The sequence below is a fragment of the Amphiprion ocellaris genome, chromosome 20, assembly GCF_022539595.1.
Source record: "Amphiprion ocellaris isolate individual 3 ecotype Okinawa chromosome 20, ASM2253959v1, whole genome shotgun sequence".
Lineage (NCBI taxonomy): Eukaryota > Metazoa > Chordata > Actinopteri > Pomacentridae > Amphiprion > Amphiprion ocellaris.
In genome coordinates this window covers 31897155-31915401 of record NC_072785.1, presented here as the reverse complement: position 1 = coordinate 31915401, position 18247 = coordinate 31897155, and the positions used below count along the sequence as shown (strand labels likewise).

The 18247-nt window shown below is 37.2% G+C and overlaps 1 protein-coding gene and 1 long non-coding RNA gene across 11 annotated transcripts in view; one reads left to right on the top strand and one right to left on the bottom strand.

Moving 5' to 3' along the window:
• strn3 (striatin, calmodulin binding protein 3) overlaps positions 1 to 17982 on the bottom strand; it is a 40030-nt gene extending 22048 nt beyond the window's left edge. For all 10 annotated transcript variants that reach the window (XR_008599947.1, XR_008599942.1, XR_008599943.1 and 7 more), the window contains exons 1-3: positions 17450 to 17982; positions 2082 to 2185; positions 449 to 522 (exon numbers count right to left, since the gene is read on the bottom strand). Coding sequence is in view for 1 of the 10 variants with exons in the window: in XM_023274403.3 (XP_023130171.2) it covers positions 449 to 522; positions 2082 to 2185; positions 17450 to 17719 (448 nt within the window). In the remaining 9 variants the exon portion in view is untranslated. The remainder of the gene's footprint in view (positions 1 to 448; positions 523 to 2081; positions 2186 to 17449) is intronic.
• LOC129347717 (uncharacterized) lies at positions 11704 to 13410 on the top strand. Its single transcript, XR_008599953.1, has 2 exons — positions 11704 to 12822; positions 13087 to 13410. It is a non-coding gene; the product is annotated as an uncharacterized LOC129347717 (long non-coding RNA).
• Positions 17983 to 18247: the final 265 nt, after the last annotated feature.

The following is an 18247-nucleotide window of genomic DNA, read 5'->3' as shown; positions in this document are numbered from 1 at the left end:
AATTAACTACAATCAGTAAAAATATTAGTATAATATAAAAAAGCCCCCAAAATGTCAGGCATTTATGGAGCTTTTTAAAATATTATGCTTAAATTTTTCTCACTTAAAAATATATTAAAATATTAAAAAATATTTTCAAATCAAAAAAGCTATAAAAAATCCAGAAGCTGCAAAATGTTACTAACATCTCCCCTGCAACAAAAAAACAGTAATAAATCATTAACATTAATAAAACAACAGTTGAAATATTATTTTTTTTTAAAATTAAATATCTTTTGTTGATAACTGACAAAACAAACAGGTAGAACAAACTAAATCAGATATTTTTTCAAAACTACTTGATGCAAATAAGTAGAGCAGAAGAAGAAGAGAAAGGAGAAGAAGTAGAAGAAGAAGGTGAAGAAGAAGAGGAAGATGAAAATATTTATAATTCTAGAAGATCTCCTACCTGATTCAAAGCTTGGCATCTTCATCTCTCCTTGGTTTAACTCTGTTCCATATTTTAATTTGTGATATTTTGCTCTGAGGAGGAAAAAAAACAAAAAACATTTTAACCACAATTTACAGACGATTAATTACAGAGAAAGTCTGGTCACCAACAGCAGCTTTTCCAGTCATTACGAAGTCAATGACTTTATTTTTTTCAGTCTGTCAGTAGCCGTGAGCAGCAGGATATTTAAACAGAATAAAGTTATTGTTCTGAACAGTCATGTAATGTATACTTAATCAGTAATTTATTGTTGATAATTAATGAGTCATAAAGGTTCATGTTCTTCAGAAACCAACAGTCTAGAACTCTATTTTCTCACATCCTTCTGCAGGAGGATTATTGTGGAAGTTAAATGTCTCGTTACTTCCTGCTGACGTTTTATTTTCCCGGATTCTTGACGTTTAAATCACATGTCTGGGATGCTTTCACCTCGTCAGCAGCTCAGTGTTTCTCAACCTGCTGATGGATTCATTTACTGACGTCTGATTACCGACTGTTGGGTAGAAACCAAAACGTATACAGACGGATGACATTAAAATCATAAAATCAGCTGTAGCCTTCAGAGAATTAATATGAACCATAACTAACATAGAAATATATTTAGGAATTACAGACGTTTTATTTCTTTAAGATTATTTGTGATCATTTTTGATTATTCCTCAGATTATTTCTCAGATTACTTATGATAATTTGTCAATTATTTGTGATTATTTGTCAGAATATTTGGGATTATAAATGATTATTTGTCTGATTATTTGTCAGATTATTACTCAGATTATTTGTGATTATCTGGCAGATTGTGATTATTCGTCAGATCATTTGAGATGATTTTTAGAATTATTTGTAGGATTATAAATGATTATTTGTCAGATTATTTAATAGATTAGTTTTCTGATTATTTAATAGATTATTTGGCAGATTACTTGTGATTATTTGTCAGATTTATGTCTCTAAACCTCTAAATCATGAACATATAAAATATTTTTATGATTTAGAGATGTTTTGTTTTAGTCAAAAAAAGTAACGGTTTAATTTTAAGGGTCAGTTTTGCTCACAAACATGATTGTTTTTAGAATAATCTGCTCATTAATCAGCAGGAAATTTAAGCAAATGGTAATTTAAATAACTTGTGTAGTAAATAACTTGTGTTTCTCATATCATTATGATATTAATACCTAAAAATAAACCAATTAATAGGTGGTCAAAGTAACCAACAGTATTTTATCCTGACTTTGACTGTTGACAAACATTAAATTATTCCCCATCGATTCTAGATTAGTCAGTTTGAGGGATATTCTGCAAAAAATAAATGAATTGATTTCAGCTTCAATGTGAATATTTTCTGATTTCTTTCCTCTGAAAATAAACTGAATATTTCTGGACAAAAACAAACCCTGACCTACATTTTTTACCATTTTCTGACATTTTAGAGACCAAAGGACTAATTGACTATTACAAAAAATAAACCACAGATTAATCAGAAATTTAATTAATCATTAATTTCAGTCTTAATGGGCAGATTTCCAGGGAAGAAATGAATCCAAACCCTGATTATAAATCTGATCAGTGACATACAGTCCACGTTTCTTACCTTTCCTGCTTTAGTGCGTATTCTAACATTTTTATTCTTCTAACCAGGTCGTTCTTCAGGTTCTCCTGACCTTTCCTCTCGCCCTGCAGGAACGCTATCCTCGCCTGAAACACAGAGAAAAATACTGTTAATGCAGCGAAATATACCGTTAATATGCAGAGAAATACACCGTTAGAATGCAGAGAAATATACCGTTAATACAGAGAAATATAACGTTAAAACGCAGAGAAATATACCGTTAAAATGCAGAGAAATATACCGTTAAAACGCAGAGAAATATACCATTAAAACGCAGAGAAATATACCGTTAATACAGAGAAATATAACGTTAAAATGCAGAGAAATATACGGTTAAAATGCAGAGAAATATACTGTTAATATGCAGAGAAATATACCGTTAAAACGCAGAGAAATATACCGTTAAAATGCAGAGAAATATACCGTTAAAACGCAGAGAAATATACCATTAAAACGCAGAGAAATATACCGTTAAAATGCAGAGAAATATACGGTTAAAATGCAGAGAAATATACCGTTAAAATGCAGAGTAATATACCGTTAATGCGCAGAGAAATATACTGTTAATATGCAGAGAAATATACCGTTAAAATGCAGAGAAATATAACGTTAATATGCAGAGAAATATACCGTTAAAATGCAGAGAAATATACCGTTAATACAGAGAAATATACCGTTAAAACGCAGAGAAACACAAAATTAACACACAGATAAAGTGTTTTGTCTAAATATTTATCCACGGTCCAACACTTTAACCTGAGAACTAATTACTTTAATAACCAGAGAAGGATGTTGGTGTTTCAGTGGAGCTAGTAATCCGGCACATTTTGGAACTAAAATGACGATGTGATTCTAAAAATAACTGCTGATTAACTGTGGGTCAATTAACTGCAGCTGTAATTCAGTTGTTGGGTTCTTTGTTCTGATAGTTTCCACTTGTGTTTCCAGTTCTGCTGCTGCCTGAACACAGACAGTTAAACATCTGATCTCTGAGCAGTTTCTGGAGGATTAATTGGCATTTTCTCTCACTGTGGTCTAATTTTGATCAAAACAATATAAAGTGACAATGAAATAAAATGGTTAGAAGGACATAAACCTGTCAAACCTGCTTGATCAGATATGAAGGATCAAAGTAAATAACCAAATATTTCATATCATAAAGTTTTCTACATGTTGAGTTTGGTTTTATTGGGATCTTCAGCTATCTAACGGTTCAGAAAATATCACTGGACACTAAATAATTTCAGGTTTTTATCTTTAATAGTTCCTCAGATGCTGTTGTTCAAACAGACTCGGATTTTAATGTGAGAAAAAAACCTGATGAACATGAAGTTAAAAATTCACAATTATCTATATAAATATCCACCTGTCTGTCCATCTGTCTGTCCATCATTCCACCTGTCTGTCCATCAGTCCACCTGTCTTTCTGTCTGTCTGTCTGTCCACCTGTCTGTCTGTCCACCAGTCCACCTGTCTGTCCATCAGTCCACCTGTCCATCCATCAGTCCACCTGTCTTTCTGTCATCAGTTCACCTGTCTGTCCGTCATCAATCCACCTGTCTGTCTGTCCATCATCAGTCCACCTGTCTGTCCATCAGTCCACCTGTCTGTCTTTCTGTCCATCAGTCCACCTGTCCGTCCATCAGTCCACCTGTCCGTCCATCAGTCCACCTGTCTTTCTGTCATCAGTTCACCTGTCTGTCCGTCATCAATCCACCTGTCTGTCTGTCCATCATCAGTCCACCTGTCTGTCCATCAGCTGTCCCTGAAACCAGACACCAATGTAGACCAGCATCTATTTAAATTCAGACGCACAATGAACGTGCTCTGCCAGTGTCACCACAGCAACGGGGGGGGGGGGTCGCGACTTCCTCTAGCAAATATTGCCATGACGACAGGGAAACCAGAGGTCCTCCCCCGGCTAAAGGAGGAGGGATGGGGGGCAGAGGGAGGTCACGGTCTGGGAGGAGGATTACATCACACCCTGCCCTGCTCTGATTGGCCGGCTCTGTGATTGACAGCCACAGCTCCACGGCATCCCAGGAGTGTGTGAGCCGTAAACAAGCACACACCAATGAATTGGTAAACACCGGATCTGACACCGAACACCCGGGGAGAATATTCATCTATTTTCTGATCACAATGAGGATCTAAAGTCAAATGTTACAAACAAATATATAAAAAAACTGCATTACATGACAAATAAAACCCAAACCTGATACTGAATCACATGTTGTTGTGATGTTTTAGCTTCACCTGAGCAGGTAGAGTTTAAGAGGTGATCGGAAATTACAATATTTATATATTTATAACACAAAAACTGTCTAAACCAGGGGTGTCCAACATGAGGCCTGTGGGCCAAAAGCGATCCTCTAGAGGGTCCAATGCCGTCCTCAAAGTGTAAAAATTCCAGAGAAGACATTAACTGCAGATTGTAAATTAGTAAAACTATACATTTTAAAAAAATTTCTAGACCATGACAAGTTGTTTTGATCATAAAGTAAAATACTAGATTGTTCATTTGTCGTTTTGTCTCATTTTTGACTTGTTTTTGTTTTTTGTCTTTTTTGTCTGACTTTTGTCATTTGTCTCATTCTTCCGTAGTTTTTTTGTTTTTGACATTTTGCGTTTCCTTTTTATCTCACTTGTGTTTGTCTTATTTTTGTCATTTTGTGTTTTGCTTTATTCTTTCTCTTTTTGTTTTGTTTCTCACTGGTCATTTTTTTAGTCTCGTTTGTGTCATTTGTGTAATTTGTTGTCTTGTTTTTTTCGTTTGTCCATTTTTTGTCGCTTTCTAACTTTTTTGTCTAATTTTTTGTCTGTTTTTTGTCTAGTTTGATGTCGTTAGTCTCGTTTTTTGTCATTTTGTTTCTTGTTTGTCGTTTTGTGTCTCGTTTTTGTAATCTGTTTTTTTGCAGTTTTTTGTCTGATTTTGACTCCCCTGCTCTAAACCCTGACCCTGTGTGTCAACAGATCAGTGATTTAACGGAGTCAGTAACACTTATAGGAAACGGACTGTGACACATGTTATTATCATCAGAAGACGTATTTTATATCTGCTGATTCTACTCTTAACTGATTAGTCACACATTTATGAGATATTTCAGTGACTTTAAACACAAAATGATAAAAATATCAGACTTTTTTAGCTTCCCGACTGTAAAATATCTGCAGTTTTTCTTTGTCCTTTAATAAAATAAATACAATATCTTTAGGTTTGGATTGTTGAACAGATAAAACACAACATTTAAGACATTTTTATTCAGTTTATCAGCAATGATTCAATAATAAACCCCCTCCTCTAAATATTTATCAGTCCCGTGTCAGATACTACTGTCGATAAACTTGCAGCATTTATATATTGTGTACTTGTGTTATCCATTCTCCTCAGCGTCAGTCAGTCTGCTGTTCAGTTAATGTTTGTCGAGTAGCTTCACTTTGAGCCAAAGCCAACAACATGCCGATATACTGAGTTCACTGCAGCTCAGAGGAATCCTCCTTAAATTTAACACCAACCCTGGAAAAAATCTGCAAAATAAAACATCTGGTTGGACAGAAAAAACACAAAGAATCACTGCAGTCAAGGATGAAGTCTAACACCACCAACATCTCCAGAAAACACAAAAAACTAATTGTAATGGTCACTAATGTTCAATTATTTCTCCAGTAATCTACTCCTTAATGAAATAAATATTTAACAAATTCAAATTTCTGCAATTTCTGTGTGAAAAAAGCCATAAAAAAAGAAGAAATGTCCTTTTCTTGGTTTATCATACATGAAACTAGCTACATTAATGATTATCTGTGTAATTACCGTTAATAATTTAATTTATTATAAATATATTAACTGATAAGGCAGAAGACGAAGATGCCTCTTCCTGTTTAATCCTGTAGAGACGTCACTCAGACTACAGTTCATGTTAAAGCAGAGAGCATTGTGGGAGTTTAGCTGCAACGGGCACCATGACAAAGACTAATGTGGTCGTTAATGAGTTCCGATCAGAGTTAATGTGTTTAAGACAACCTTGTTTCTGTTGTCTGGTATCTTGTCTTTATTGTTTTGGGTCTTGTTTTGTCATTTTGGCTTGTTTTGTGTCGTTTTGTGTCCATTTTTAGTCTTTTCAAGTTTCATTTTTGTCATTTTGAGTCCCTTTTTTGTTGTTTTGTTTTTGTGTCGTTTTGTATAGCTTTTTCTATCATTCTGTATCTTGCTTGTCATATTGTTGCAAATTTGAACACATTTCTTCACCAATAATGACCTTAATCCATAATGTTATTGTAATAATTATAGACTATATATTGTAATAATAGTGTTAACATAATCTACAGAGCTCATATTGAGATTTCATGGGATTAAATGAGAAGATTATTAACGGGAAAGTAATGGCTCAAATGTCAATAGAAAGACTGATAAACTTGTAAACAGATTCTTCTAAAAATGTTTTACTAAAAAGTTTGCTATATTATCATTTTACTTCAGAGCAAAACAGAGGACACATACTTCAGTAGAGCTTATATAAAAAACAAAACCTTATAATACATTTAATATTTTCCTATGCTGCAACAGAAACACATTAAAACCTGAGTATTACCCAGATATTTTACTTTGAGAAAACTCTGTAGAATATCTTTTTTCTATACATAGAGGAATCAGAGCAATATCAGTGTTTCTGTACATACAGCATAAATCTGCAAAATATAGTTTTTTTTCCACATTTAGAGGACTCTGCAACATCAACAGCACATATATAGTTATACAGTTACTTATGTAGTATTACATACATTTAACGTATATTATTCCACTGGTGTCCCTTTACTTTTGCTCTATGCCCTTTTAGATGTTCTCTCGTTTGATTTTACTTATAGCTGCCCGGTTCGTTGGTGTGATGTCGTCTCTCAGATTCTTTAATTCTCTAACTTTTTGGAATTTGAATTTATAATTTTCAAACTGCCTAGTTCCCTCGTTTGATATGAGTGCTAATCCAGCTAATTATTCATTTAACTTATATCATTTTAATTGACTGCTCTGACTTGTGTCCTATATCTTGTTTGATCGTCTCTGTGTTGCATGTTTTGACTCATAGCACTTTCTGAATGCTGTTCTTAAGGATGCTATATAAATAAAGTTATTATTATTATTGCTGCTGTAACGCTGTGAATTTCCCTACTGTGCTATTATTAAAGGATGATCTAATCACATCTTTAGTCACTGTTTTCAGAAATAGCAAGGTTAACAATATTGGAAAAAGTTCTGCTGCTGATGGTAAAAAAAAAAAAAAAAAAGTAGTCAGAGAGACAACTAACTGGTCTGCTGGTTTTGTGATTTTGAAAACTAGTTTATCTTGTCTCTAACTTCTATTGCTTCTGTCTTCTCCCTGGTCCAGCTGGAGCTTCAGGTTTACTTTACTCTGGCTGGACTTCTACATCTGACCTAATCAGCACTGTAAAAAAAGAAAAGTTATTCTTACAGTAAAATTCTGGCAGCTGTGTTCGCCAGAATGCCAGGGCAAAATCACGGTAAAACATTTTCTGCATTTACGGTAAAGAATTGTATTGATATTGTTGATTTTACGGTTAAAAAATACCTTTATTCCAGATGTTATGGGAAAAAAAAGCTTTAACTTTTAAAAATTTACTGAAAATACCACATAAAATAAAGGTTGTGTAACTTATAAATATTACAGCTTTTTCCCATTATCAGTACAACAGTTAGTTTATTTAACATTTAATGTGTTTTTTTTTTGTTTTGTTTTTTTTAGCAAAATTGGAGGTTATAGCTGTCATAAATATTAAAGCATATGTCCGTTACAATAACAAAAGTACATCAATTTGATCGGCACAAATTGTATTTTTTACGTGTAATAAATGCAGAAATTGCCATGTTCCTTGTTATAAATATTACAGCATGTTTCCATTACCAGTACAATCATACCATTTACAGTTAACTGTGAAAAACTGCATTCTTTTCGAGAAATAAATGCAAAAATTACAGTATTGTTATACATATTACGACATTTTGCCATTAAATACCTGTGCAGGAGTCAGGAAATGTATTTTTTTCAAGAGAAAAAAACATTAAAAACCCATTTTTTTTCCTGATTAACTTATTTACGGTGATTCAGTCGTTACATAAACGGCATCAAACTGTTTGAGAGTTTACAGATTTTTACCGTCATGGTCTGACAAGTTTTTCACCGTAAAATGTGCAAACAGTTTTCTGCTCCGTCACATTACTCTGTGGAAGCAGCTGTTCATGCAGAGCTTCTGGTGTGTTCTCACCCCTCCCGCCCGGTGCACCTGGTGAGCATGAATCAAGCGCTCCTTGGGGAGCGGGTTGAGGTCAGAGCAGAGGGGTGATGATGATGACGAAGGCCGGGTGAGCTCAGCGGCCCAGATTTACCGGGATGACAGATCGGACTCATTCCTCCGAACAACTGCATCGGTTAAACTCTCATCGTCTCCTCTGAACCCTGAAACCGAGTACAGCGAACTCGCTGTAGCTACAAACACACAATAAACACAACAGAAAAATAAAACTAAGCCTGCTCTGAGGGAATCCCTGGATCTGCTGGGTTTCATTGAAATCAGGTTAATTATTAATCCTGTAGGGTTTAAACCTTAATATTTAAATAAGTCAGGTTAAACTCTGTAGTAAATAACTGTATTATGGGTTATTACAGGAGGGTTTTATATTTACAGCAGCAACAGGCCACCAATTTGATTGCAAAAATCATGTTTTATCTCAATCAAGTGACTGGTTGAGCTCTAAACTTTAGCAGATTTCACCAATTCAGTGTTTTTATGCAGAACTTTAGGCCCTCAAGTTCTGTATACAAACTCTGAATTAGAGAAATTTGCTTTTATTTTTGTGCAGCACAGAAGAACATTTAGGAACATTTAAAACCAGGACTATTACTCTTTCTAACCATGTTCTGCTGTGTGTTTTCTCATTAATCAGCCCGTTTATTCTGTTTTGATTGGTCTCAGCATCATTAAAAATAAAGTAACATCCTCAGTGACACTTCCGGATTTAAATAAAGACTTTCATCTGTTTACTCAGATTAAATCACAGCATAAAAAGACATTATGGGGAGTTTTAAACCAAACGTTTGGACTTGTTAGGTTCATTTATAACGCTGACTATATTTTTGATTGAACAATAGTTTCGTGAAGCTGCTGCTGTTTAAAACACTCAAAACGACCACAAAGAGACGCAAAATGACCACAAAGACGCAAAATGATCGAAAAGACACGCAAAATGACCACAAAGAGACTCAAAATGACCACAAAGAGACGTAAAATGATCACAAAGACACGCAAAATGACCACAAAGAGACTCAAAATGACCACAAAGAGACGTAAAATGATCACAAAGAGACGCAAAATGACCACAAAGACACGCAAAATGACCACAAAGAGACTCAAAATGACCACAAAGAGACACAAAATCACCACAAAACAACCACAAAGAGACGCAAAATGACCACAAAGAGACGCAAAATGATCGAAAAGACACGCAAAATGACCACAGAGACTCAAAATGACCACAGAGACTCAAAATGACCACAAAGAGACGCAACATGACCACAAAGAGAGGCAAAATGATCACAAAGAGATGCAAAATGATCAAAAAGAGACGCAAAATGACTGCAGAGCTACACAAAAAAAACATAAGACTCAAAATGACCGCAAAGACACGCAAAATGACCAAAAACAGACGCAAAATGATCACAGAGACGCAAAATGACCAAATAGAGAGACAAAAAACACACAAAAAGACTCAAAACAACTGCAAAGAGATGCAAAATGACCACAAAGAGATGCAAAATGATGAAAGAGATGCAAAATGACCACAAAGAGACGCAAAATGACCACAAAGATGCAAAATGATCAGAGATGCAAAATGATCAAAGAGACGCAAAATGACTGCAGAGCTACACAAAAAAACATAAAAAGACTCAAAATGACCGCAAAGACACGCAAAATGACCAAAAACAGACGCAAAATGATCACAGAGACGCAAAATGACCAAAAAGAGAGACAAAAAAACACACAAAAAGACTCAAAACAACTGCAAAGAGATGCAAAATGTACACAAAGAGACGCAAAATGACCACAAAGACACGCAAAATGACCACAAAGAGACGCAAAATGATCAAAAAGAGATGCAAAATGACCAAAAAGAGCCAAAAAACACACAAAAAGACTCAAAACAACTGCAAAGAGATGCAAAATGTACACAAGACGTGTAAAAGAACCAAAAAAGAGATGCAAAACACTCAGAGAAATTGTTGTTTACTAAGTAAATGCAGTGTAAAGGAACAAAAAAAAGCTGCAATGTTGTTTAACCTCGTCTTCATTTAGTGACAGTTGAACCACAACCAGAGAGAGAGAGAGTGTGTGAGTGTGTGAGTGTGTGAGTGTGTGTGTGTGTGTGTGTGTGTGTGTGTGTGTGTGTGTGTGTGCCGGTTATTTCGGGCCCGTCTACTTTTAGTGTCCAGCTGGGACGAGGCTGTCACAGCAGGGCCCAGTAGGCCATCCTGCCTAATTACAGCCCTCCGTCCTGCTGCCTCTGTACCGAGACATGCCGTCGCCGTGGCAGCGGCCCGACTACCGGTACCGTCGGCAGGTAACCAGGACGACCTCCGGCCCAATTCATGTCACTCCTGGATTTAGCATCACCTCCAACAGAGCTCCAGGAACTCGTGGAAACAACAGTAGAAAAGAAACGGCAGCTCCAAGAGAAAATTAATTCTGTTTGTTTACCAATTAGAAGCCATGTCAACAACAAACAAGCCAACAACAGCAGCTAAGGAAAGTTGGTTGGATTTAACATCTTACTAGCAGAAATTTACTGGTCATCCATTATGCTAATACTAAGAGGTTAGCTGTGACTCTTAGCCACCAGCTAATGCTAACTGTAGCACCACATCCTTCTAAAGTCAGATTAAATCTCTGGTCTAATGGTTGGTGTCCACAGGATCCGGTTTACTCGCATCCAAACGCATTGCATCTGAAAATCACCCACTTGGTGCGTGGCTCGGTCACAAACTTTCTCTTTTATTACACAACAGTTCAGCAAAAAGTATTTCTGAAAGCATCTGAGGTGAGAAATAACCTGTTCAGTTGCTGATGATCACAAAGGGACATGAAATAACCACAACAGGATACAACATGACCACAAAGAGACTCAAAACTACCACAAAGAGACACAATAGAAGCACAAAGAGACACAAAACTACCACAGAAACACAGAATGACCACATAGAGACACAAAATGACCACAAAGAGACTTAAAACAACCACAAAGAGACACAAAATGACAACAATATAAAACTAAACATATCGAAAACTTAATATCCATAAAATATCCATAGTTCAAACTAACATCTACTGATTGATAGTTGGACCTAGAAGTCTTCTTTCATTTCTAATCTCCACTAAAGGATCTTTTTAGGACTTTTCCTGATCCAAATCTTCAGATCTCCATTTAAAACCTGACTGGACTGAAATAGAAATGCTGATTGGAGGTCAGAGGTCACAGCTGGTCAGCATCTCCTCTCTGATTGGTTCTCGCTCTAATGGCAGCAGATTCAGAGTTGGCATCAATATTTCACAGCTCAGATCCTTTTAACCAGCCTGAACGAGAAAATTCCTCCGCTGCAGCTTCCTGAGCACCGATCACAACCTCTAAACCTCTAGAAACCTCCGAGTTCAGAAACAGGAGCTTTAAACATCCACACAAACCTCCTGTCTTTACATCGGACCGCACATAAATCGAGGTTAGTTTCATTTTTCTACATCAACAGACCCAGAAACAGAGCAGAGACCACAGTGGAAGTCTTCAGGGTTGTTTCCACCTCGTCTCAAGCAGCAGGAAGATTATTCAAATGAGACCAACAACAGATTAAAAAGCTGCTGGAGATGGGATTTCTGAACAACACAGTCACGTCGGTGTTCCTCTGATCTGACTGGGAGGTTTGAGTGGAAAATAACAGGAGAAAAGCCCAAAACCTGAATCCTGACATTCACAGAGGGAAATAAAAGACGCCTGTAAACTATGAAGACATTAATGAGACCCGGCCTATTCACTTATGTCCTTTATAATGGACATTATGTTCACCTGTATATTTCTGAAGTATTTGGAGTTACCCTTCCAAGCCCTATTGTATTCTGTAGGGAACATCCTGGGCTTTCCAGTGATGTGTCATGTGATGGGTTTGCATGCTGGGAACTTTACTTTTTTCCTGTATCAAGATGGCTGCTATACCAGCAACCACATTTTATGGAAAGAGGAGAGGTAAGTCAAATATTCATTATCTATTGCTATTTTTACCATGATAACTATATATATTCTTGTTCATAAACATGTTAAGAACAATATTTTTACATCTGAAAACAGTTTCGTTATTTATGTTTTGAAATAACAGGCCTTTAATGAATGTCAACTGTGGTGGACACCAGGACTATTTTAATGTAATCAATGACTGCATATTGTTGTAGGAGAAAGAAGTGAAGCAGAGAGGATTCTATACCAGATAGTAGAGGGAGATTCAGATTTGGAGCTTTCAGATGAGGAAAAGGATGCAGAAGATGAGTATCAGCCTGTGACAGATGATGATGAAGAAGGAGAAGAAGAAGATGCAGGAGAATCTGATGAGACAGAGTCAGAGCCAGAGAGGGAGCAACAAAGTCGTCGTGATCTATGATCCAGGACTAGCTTGTAGGTTTTATTTAGTTTCAGGCTAATTTATTACATTTTATCATCATGTTATATTATTGTAGTATTTGTACTATGTAAATGCTGTTAAAAATATGCAAGTTACGTAAAAATTTGCTTCTAAAGCTAGTCAATAGGGAGTCATATCACATCCATGACACTGAAATTACTGCATTAATTGAAATTGATGTGAAAAAATTTCACTGTTACTCTTTTTATTAACTTGAATTTTTTTGTGTGTTTTTTCTTGATCATCCATCATAATAGATTGACACCTGTGCTACCTGTGCTTCCTGGCTATCAAGATGACCCTAAAATTCGTGAATACTGGAGTCCAATCCAGTACTTTTCACAGTACATTGATGACAAAATCTTTGAGGATCTGGCAGCTTTTACAAATCAAAGACAGCTGCAAACTTTTTGTTCAAATTGAATGTGTTCTTGGGTGAATATCATTGTAAAGATATAATATGCTCCTTTTTTTCTCATTTTCTACATTCAGTTCTATTTTCAGGCCGATATCGTCCTGCTGTCCTCTACAATGGACATGCTGTGAAATTAAAATAAAAAATATTTTTCAAAAAATGAAAATTGTAAAGTGTTTTTTTAGGCCCAAATGGATAGGACATCACACAAAAAGAGAAATTGTAGGACACTTTTTTCCCTTGGTTCTCAGGAGGTTAAAGAAAGAAAAAATCTGAGGTTTTGTTTTTTTTACAATCAGTCTGACATTAGTCTACATTATTTTAAACAGTCTGACAAAGTTAACATAAAAACAGCTGAATGCCAACATCTGTCTGAACTGATGGACGATCAATACATCAGAATCACTGCAGATCAATCCTTTAATGAGTTTCCTCTTCCACTGAACGGATGGCTGCAGTCATGATTCTAATAAGTCAGTCTTTTACTAGGAAGTGACCGGATGTCTGGTTTAAAAGTCACAGAGCTCAGTTATAAGACTAGAAAGAGAAAGAAAAGGACTAGATACTAAGATCAACAATACGACAAAAAAGAGACATAAAGTGAACAGAAAGATGCATAAAACAATCACAAAGAGATGCAAAATGACCAAAGAAACACAAAATGTACACAATAGATGGGTCAAACAACAAAAACAGACGCAAAATGACCATAAAAAGAGACAAAATAACCACAAGGAGAAACAAAATGGATACAAAGACGTGTAAAACAACCAAAAAGAGATGCAAAAAGACCACGAAGAGATGCAAAGTGTACACAGAAACACAAACCGACCACAAAGAGACACAAACCAACCACAAAGAGACACAAAACAACCACAAAGAGACACAAAATGTACACAGAGACATAAAACAACTACAAGGAGACACAAAACAACCAGAGACACAAAATTACCACAAAGACCGAAAACGACCACAAAGAGATGCAAAATGTACACAAAGAGACATAAAACAACCACACAGAGACACAAAATGACCACAGACACACAAAATGACCACAAAGAGGCTCAAAATAACCATAAAGAGATACAAAATGTACACAAAAATGTGTAAAACAACCAAAAAGATGTGGAAAATCACCACAAAGAGACTCAAATGACCATAAAAAGACACAAAACGACCAAAAAGCGACACAAAAATGACCACAAAGAGCCACAAAGCAACTAAAAATGGCCAAAAAACAACCATAAAATGTAATTATTTTATGTTTCTCTCAGTTTGGAGGTTGCATATAGAAGAGTTTCAGTCCTTATTATTAGTGTCTCATCATCTCTTCATGTCTGGAATCAGCTGCAAATTCATGGATGGAGGAAGATGGCACAAAAAAATTCGAATTATTTTATAACTAAAGCAGCTGAAAATGAAATTCCAGATCTGACTTTGAGAACACTGTGTCTGAACACAACCCGATGCGTTCGCTGCCTGTGAACCAGAACAGTAAAAGTGCTGCTGCAGAGGAACACCGATCTGAAGCTGACTATGAAGACGTCACGGTGCTCCGACTCCTCCTGCAGCAAACATTCACACCTTCATTCATTCTGCTCTTATCAGCAGCTCCACCGACTCATGCTGAAGGCATCCGACAAGTCGGAGCGGAGCCGAGCCGAGCCGAGCCAGTGAGGAGGCTGTCATTAGCACCGGGACGGTCCCACATTTCAACACCCACTTCCAGAACAAACTGACAGCCTGGTGAAGCTCTGACCGACAAGAGACGCTCAAATGTGCTTCAGTGAGTTTTCCCACAACAGAAGCCACAATCAGCAGAATCTTATCGCTCCAACAGTTTTCCCATCATGTAAAAGTCTCATAAACAGCTCAGCAGGTTGTAAATGTTTTCACAGTAAACTCAGGAGTTCTGGACGTTAAAAGACGACGCTTTAAAGACAAACTAATAAACTGATCAAACCTCTCAATCACAAAACCTTCCAGTGATGCAAACAATCCCCAAAATGACACCATTTGTCAACCACAAACAGTTGGTAAATAACACAATATTAGCTGATAATGAAACTGGCTGCACTGTTTTACATCTATTTCCACCTGATTTTAGACTTTTCAATCACATCAGAAGTGCAGAACTCGTAGCTCAGATGGTACACTAAGGTTACTGGAAGAATAAATTCATGTTTTCTGTGTTGTACGGATGGTTAAGGTTCTCTGAACTTCAGTGTTGTATTAGAAAAATCCACGTCAGTCTAAAGGTATATAGCATATTCTTTATAATGTTAGAATTTCAGGATCAATATCATTGATTATTATATTGGTACCGGCCACAATAAACAGAAGACTGTCTTTTACTCTGAAACTACACATCTGTGATAAAATAAATCACCTGGATATTGATTTAGCAATCAAATATCTGGATAATAATACTCCAAAATATCTATATTAAGGCACCAAACATCTAAAACCTAGATATTAACTCAGAAAACATCAAATACCTGAATATTAATACACCAAAACATCTATATTAAGGCACAAAACATATAAAATTTGGACATTAACTCATCAAAATGTCAAAAACCTGGGAAACAAGGTACCAAAACCTGAGTAATGATGTAAAAAATGTCACAAACCAGGATACTAATGTGTCATAAATCTTGATATTTACGCAGCCAACAGTGGAAAACCTGACTATTAACACAACAAAACATCAAAAGCATGGCAATAAAGACACAAAAATACAAAAAAAAAATCTGCATAATAATACACCAAAACATCTATATTAAGGCACCAAATGTTGAAAACCTGGATATTAACTCAGCAAAACATGAAAAACCCGGATAAAATGGTACCAAAGTGTCCAAAACCTGAGTATTAATGCACAGTAATGCCAAAAATTTGGATACCAATGCATGATGGGGTCACAAATCTTGAGATTTACGCAGCTAGCGGTGGAAAACCTGAATATTACCACAACAAAATGTCCAAAACATGGTATAAAGACAGAAAAATTGAAAAAAATCTGGATCTTAAGGCACCAAAATATCTATATTAAGGAACCAAGTGTTGAAAACCTGGATACTAACTCAGCAAAACTTCAAAAATCTGGTTAACGAGGTGCCCAAACCTGAGTATTAATGTAAAAAATGTCAAAAATTTGGACAGTAATGTGTCACAAATCTTAATATTTACGCAGGTAACATTGAAAAACCTGAATATAAACGTAACAAAACATCCAAAACATGGTATAAAGACAGAAACATTGAAAAATCTGGATATTAAGACACGAAAATATCTATATTAAGGCACCAAACGTCTAAAACATGGATATTAATTTAGCAAACTGTCCAAAGCTAGGCTATAAAGACACAAAAACGGAAAAAAAATCTGGATATTAAGACACCAAAACATCTATACTAAGGTACCAAACGTCTAAAACTTGAATATTGGCGCAACAAAACGTCCAAAACGTGACTATAAAGACACACATCAAATAAATCTGGATATTAAGACACAAAGTCCTGAATTTTAAAACAGCAAAGTTGTGTTGCTGTTAAAGACCTTATTTCAAACCAACTACGTGTGATGCTAACAGGTAGCAGACTCACTTTTCTACCTGTAAGAGTTTAAAACACTTTCCCAAACAACCTCTCACTGAGCTCAGCTGTTGGTTTAACAGCATCAGTTAGCAACGCCGCTAATTTAGCTTAGCGTGACGAGCCAAAATAGCCGTACGGGGATTAGTTAGCCGACAGTCAGCTGCGTTCACTTCTCCTTTACCGGCTGACATCTGACCTCAGGGTCCGCAATAAAAAGTTCCAGCTGGATCACACAGCGGAGCGAATACCTTAGCAACAACAGAGCTACGCGGCTAAAGCTAGCTGCTAGGTTATCTCCTGACAGCGGTGGGAAGCTAACGGCTAGCTCCGGCTAACGGCTAGCTCCGGCTAACGGCTAGCTCCGGCTAACGGTAACCAGCGCATTCCGCTATTCGCGACCCGTTAGCTCAGCCGATTAGCCGCTCTGATTACAAACAACTAGTTGAGTTGCTTCTAGATTAAAGTTAATTTTCAACTAAAATGTTAAATTAAATGTTACTACCGCCCCATTTTCAGGTCCCACTCGGCTACATACCGTTAGCCCGGGCTACGGCTACACACCGTTAGCCCGGGCTAGCCGGATCGGTGCTAAGCTAAGCTGCTAACCTGGAGCTCGGCCCTCTCCACCTCCCAGTGCGCCCTCTCCATCTCGAAGCGGGCCCACTCGTGCTGGATGTAGTGTAGGATGCCGGGGATGGTGTACTGCTGCTGCGGCCGGGGCAGCTCGTCGGGCTGGTGCGGCACCATGACTCCTCCTCCTCCTCCGCCGGCTCCGATCGGCGTACTGCTCCCCGGCTGGTGCTGCTGCTGCGGCGGAGGCTGCTGCTGTCTCGGCGAGCCCGCTGCTCCTCCTCCTCCGCCGGGGAGCTCGTCCATGTTTTTTTTTTTTCTTTTTTTTTTTTTTTTTTTTAGAAAAGTAGAAGGAAAGTCTCCGGATCCAACGGTCCGCCGGACGATTCCCGGCCCCGAAGCCCGTGTCTCCGCTCCGTGGCCGTGTCACTGGCTCCGCCGCGGTGCGTGAGGCCGGCTGCCCCCGGAGCGCTGCGCTGAGTGCGGCTGAATGCGGCTGGATGCGGACGGTATTTTTGTGTGGAGCTAACCGGCCGCCATTACTGCTCTCTCTCTCTCCCGTCTGTCTGACGGAGCCACGCTGCATGCCGGGAAACAGCCGTCCGCATACATTACGGAGCGTTCACTGTGCAGGAAACACGTAGGAAATTACACCTGCGACTCCATCACATCCGATTTACTCTGGAAAACCACTTCCACCAGTTAAAGAATGGAAGTTCCTTCTGTCTTCAAAAAAACCAAGCAGAATCAAAACTATGAGATTAAATATCACAACTCTCACTTGAAAAATCATGGAAAGTAAATGTCAAAGAAATAAAATGTCAAAATTTACAC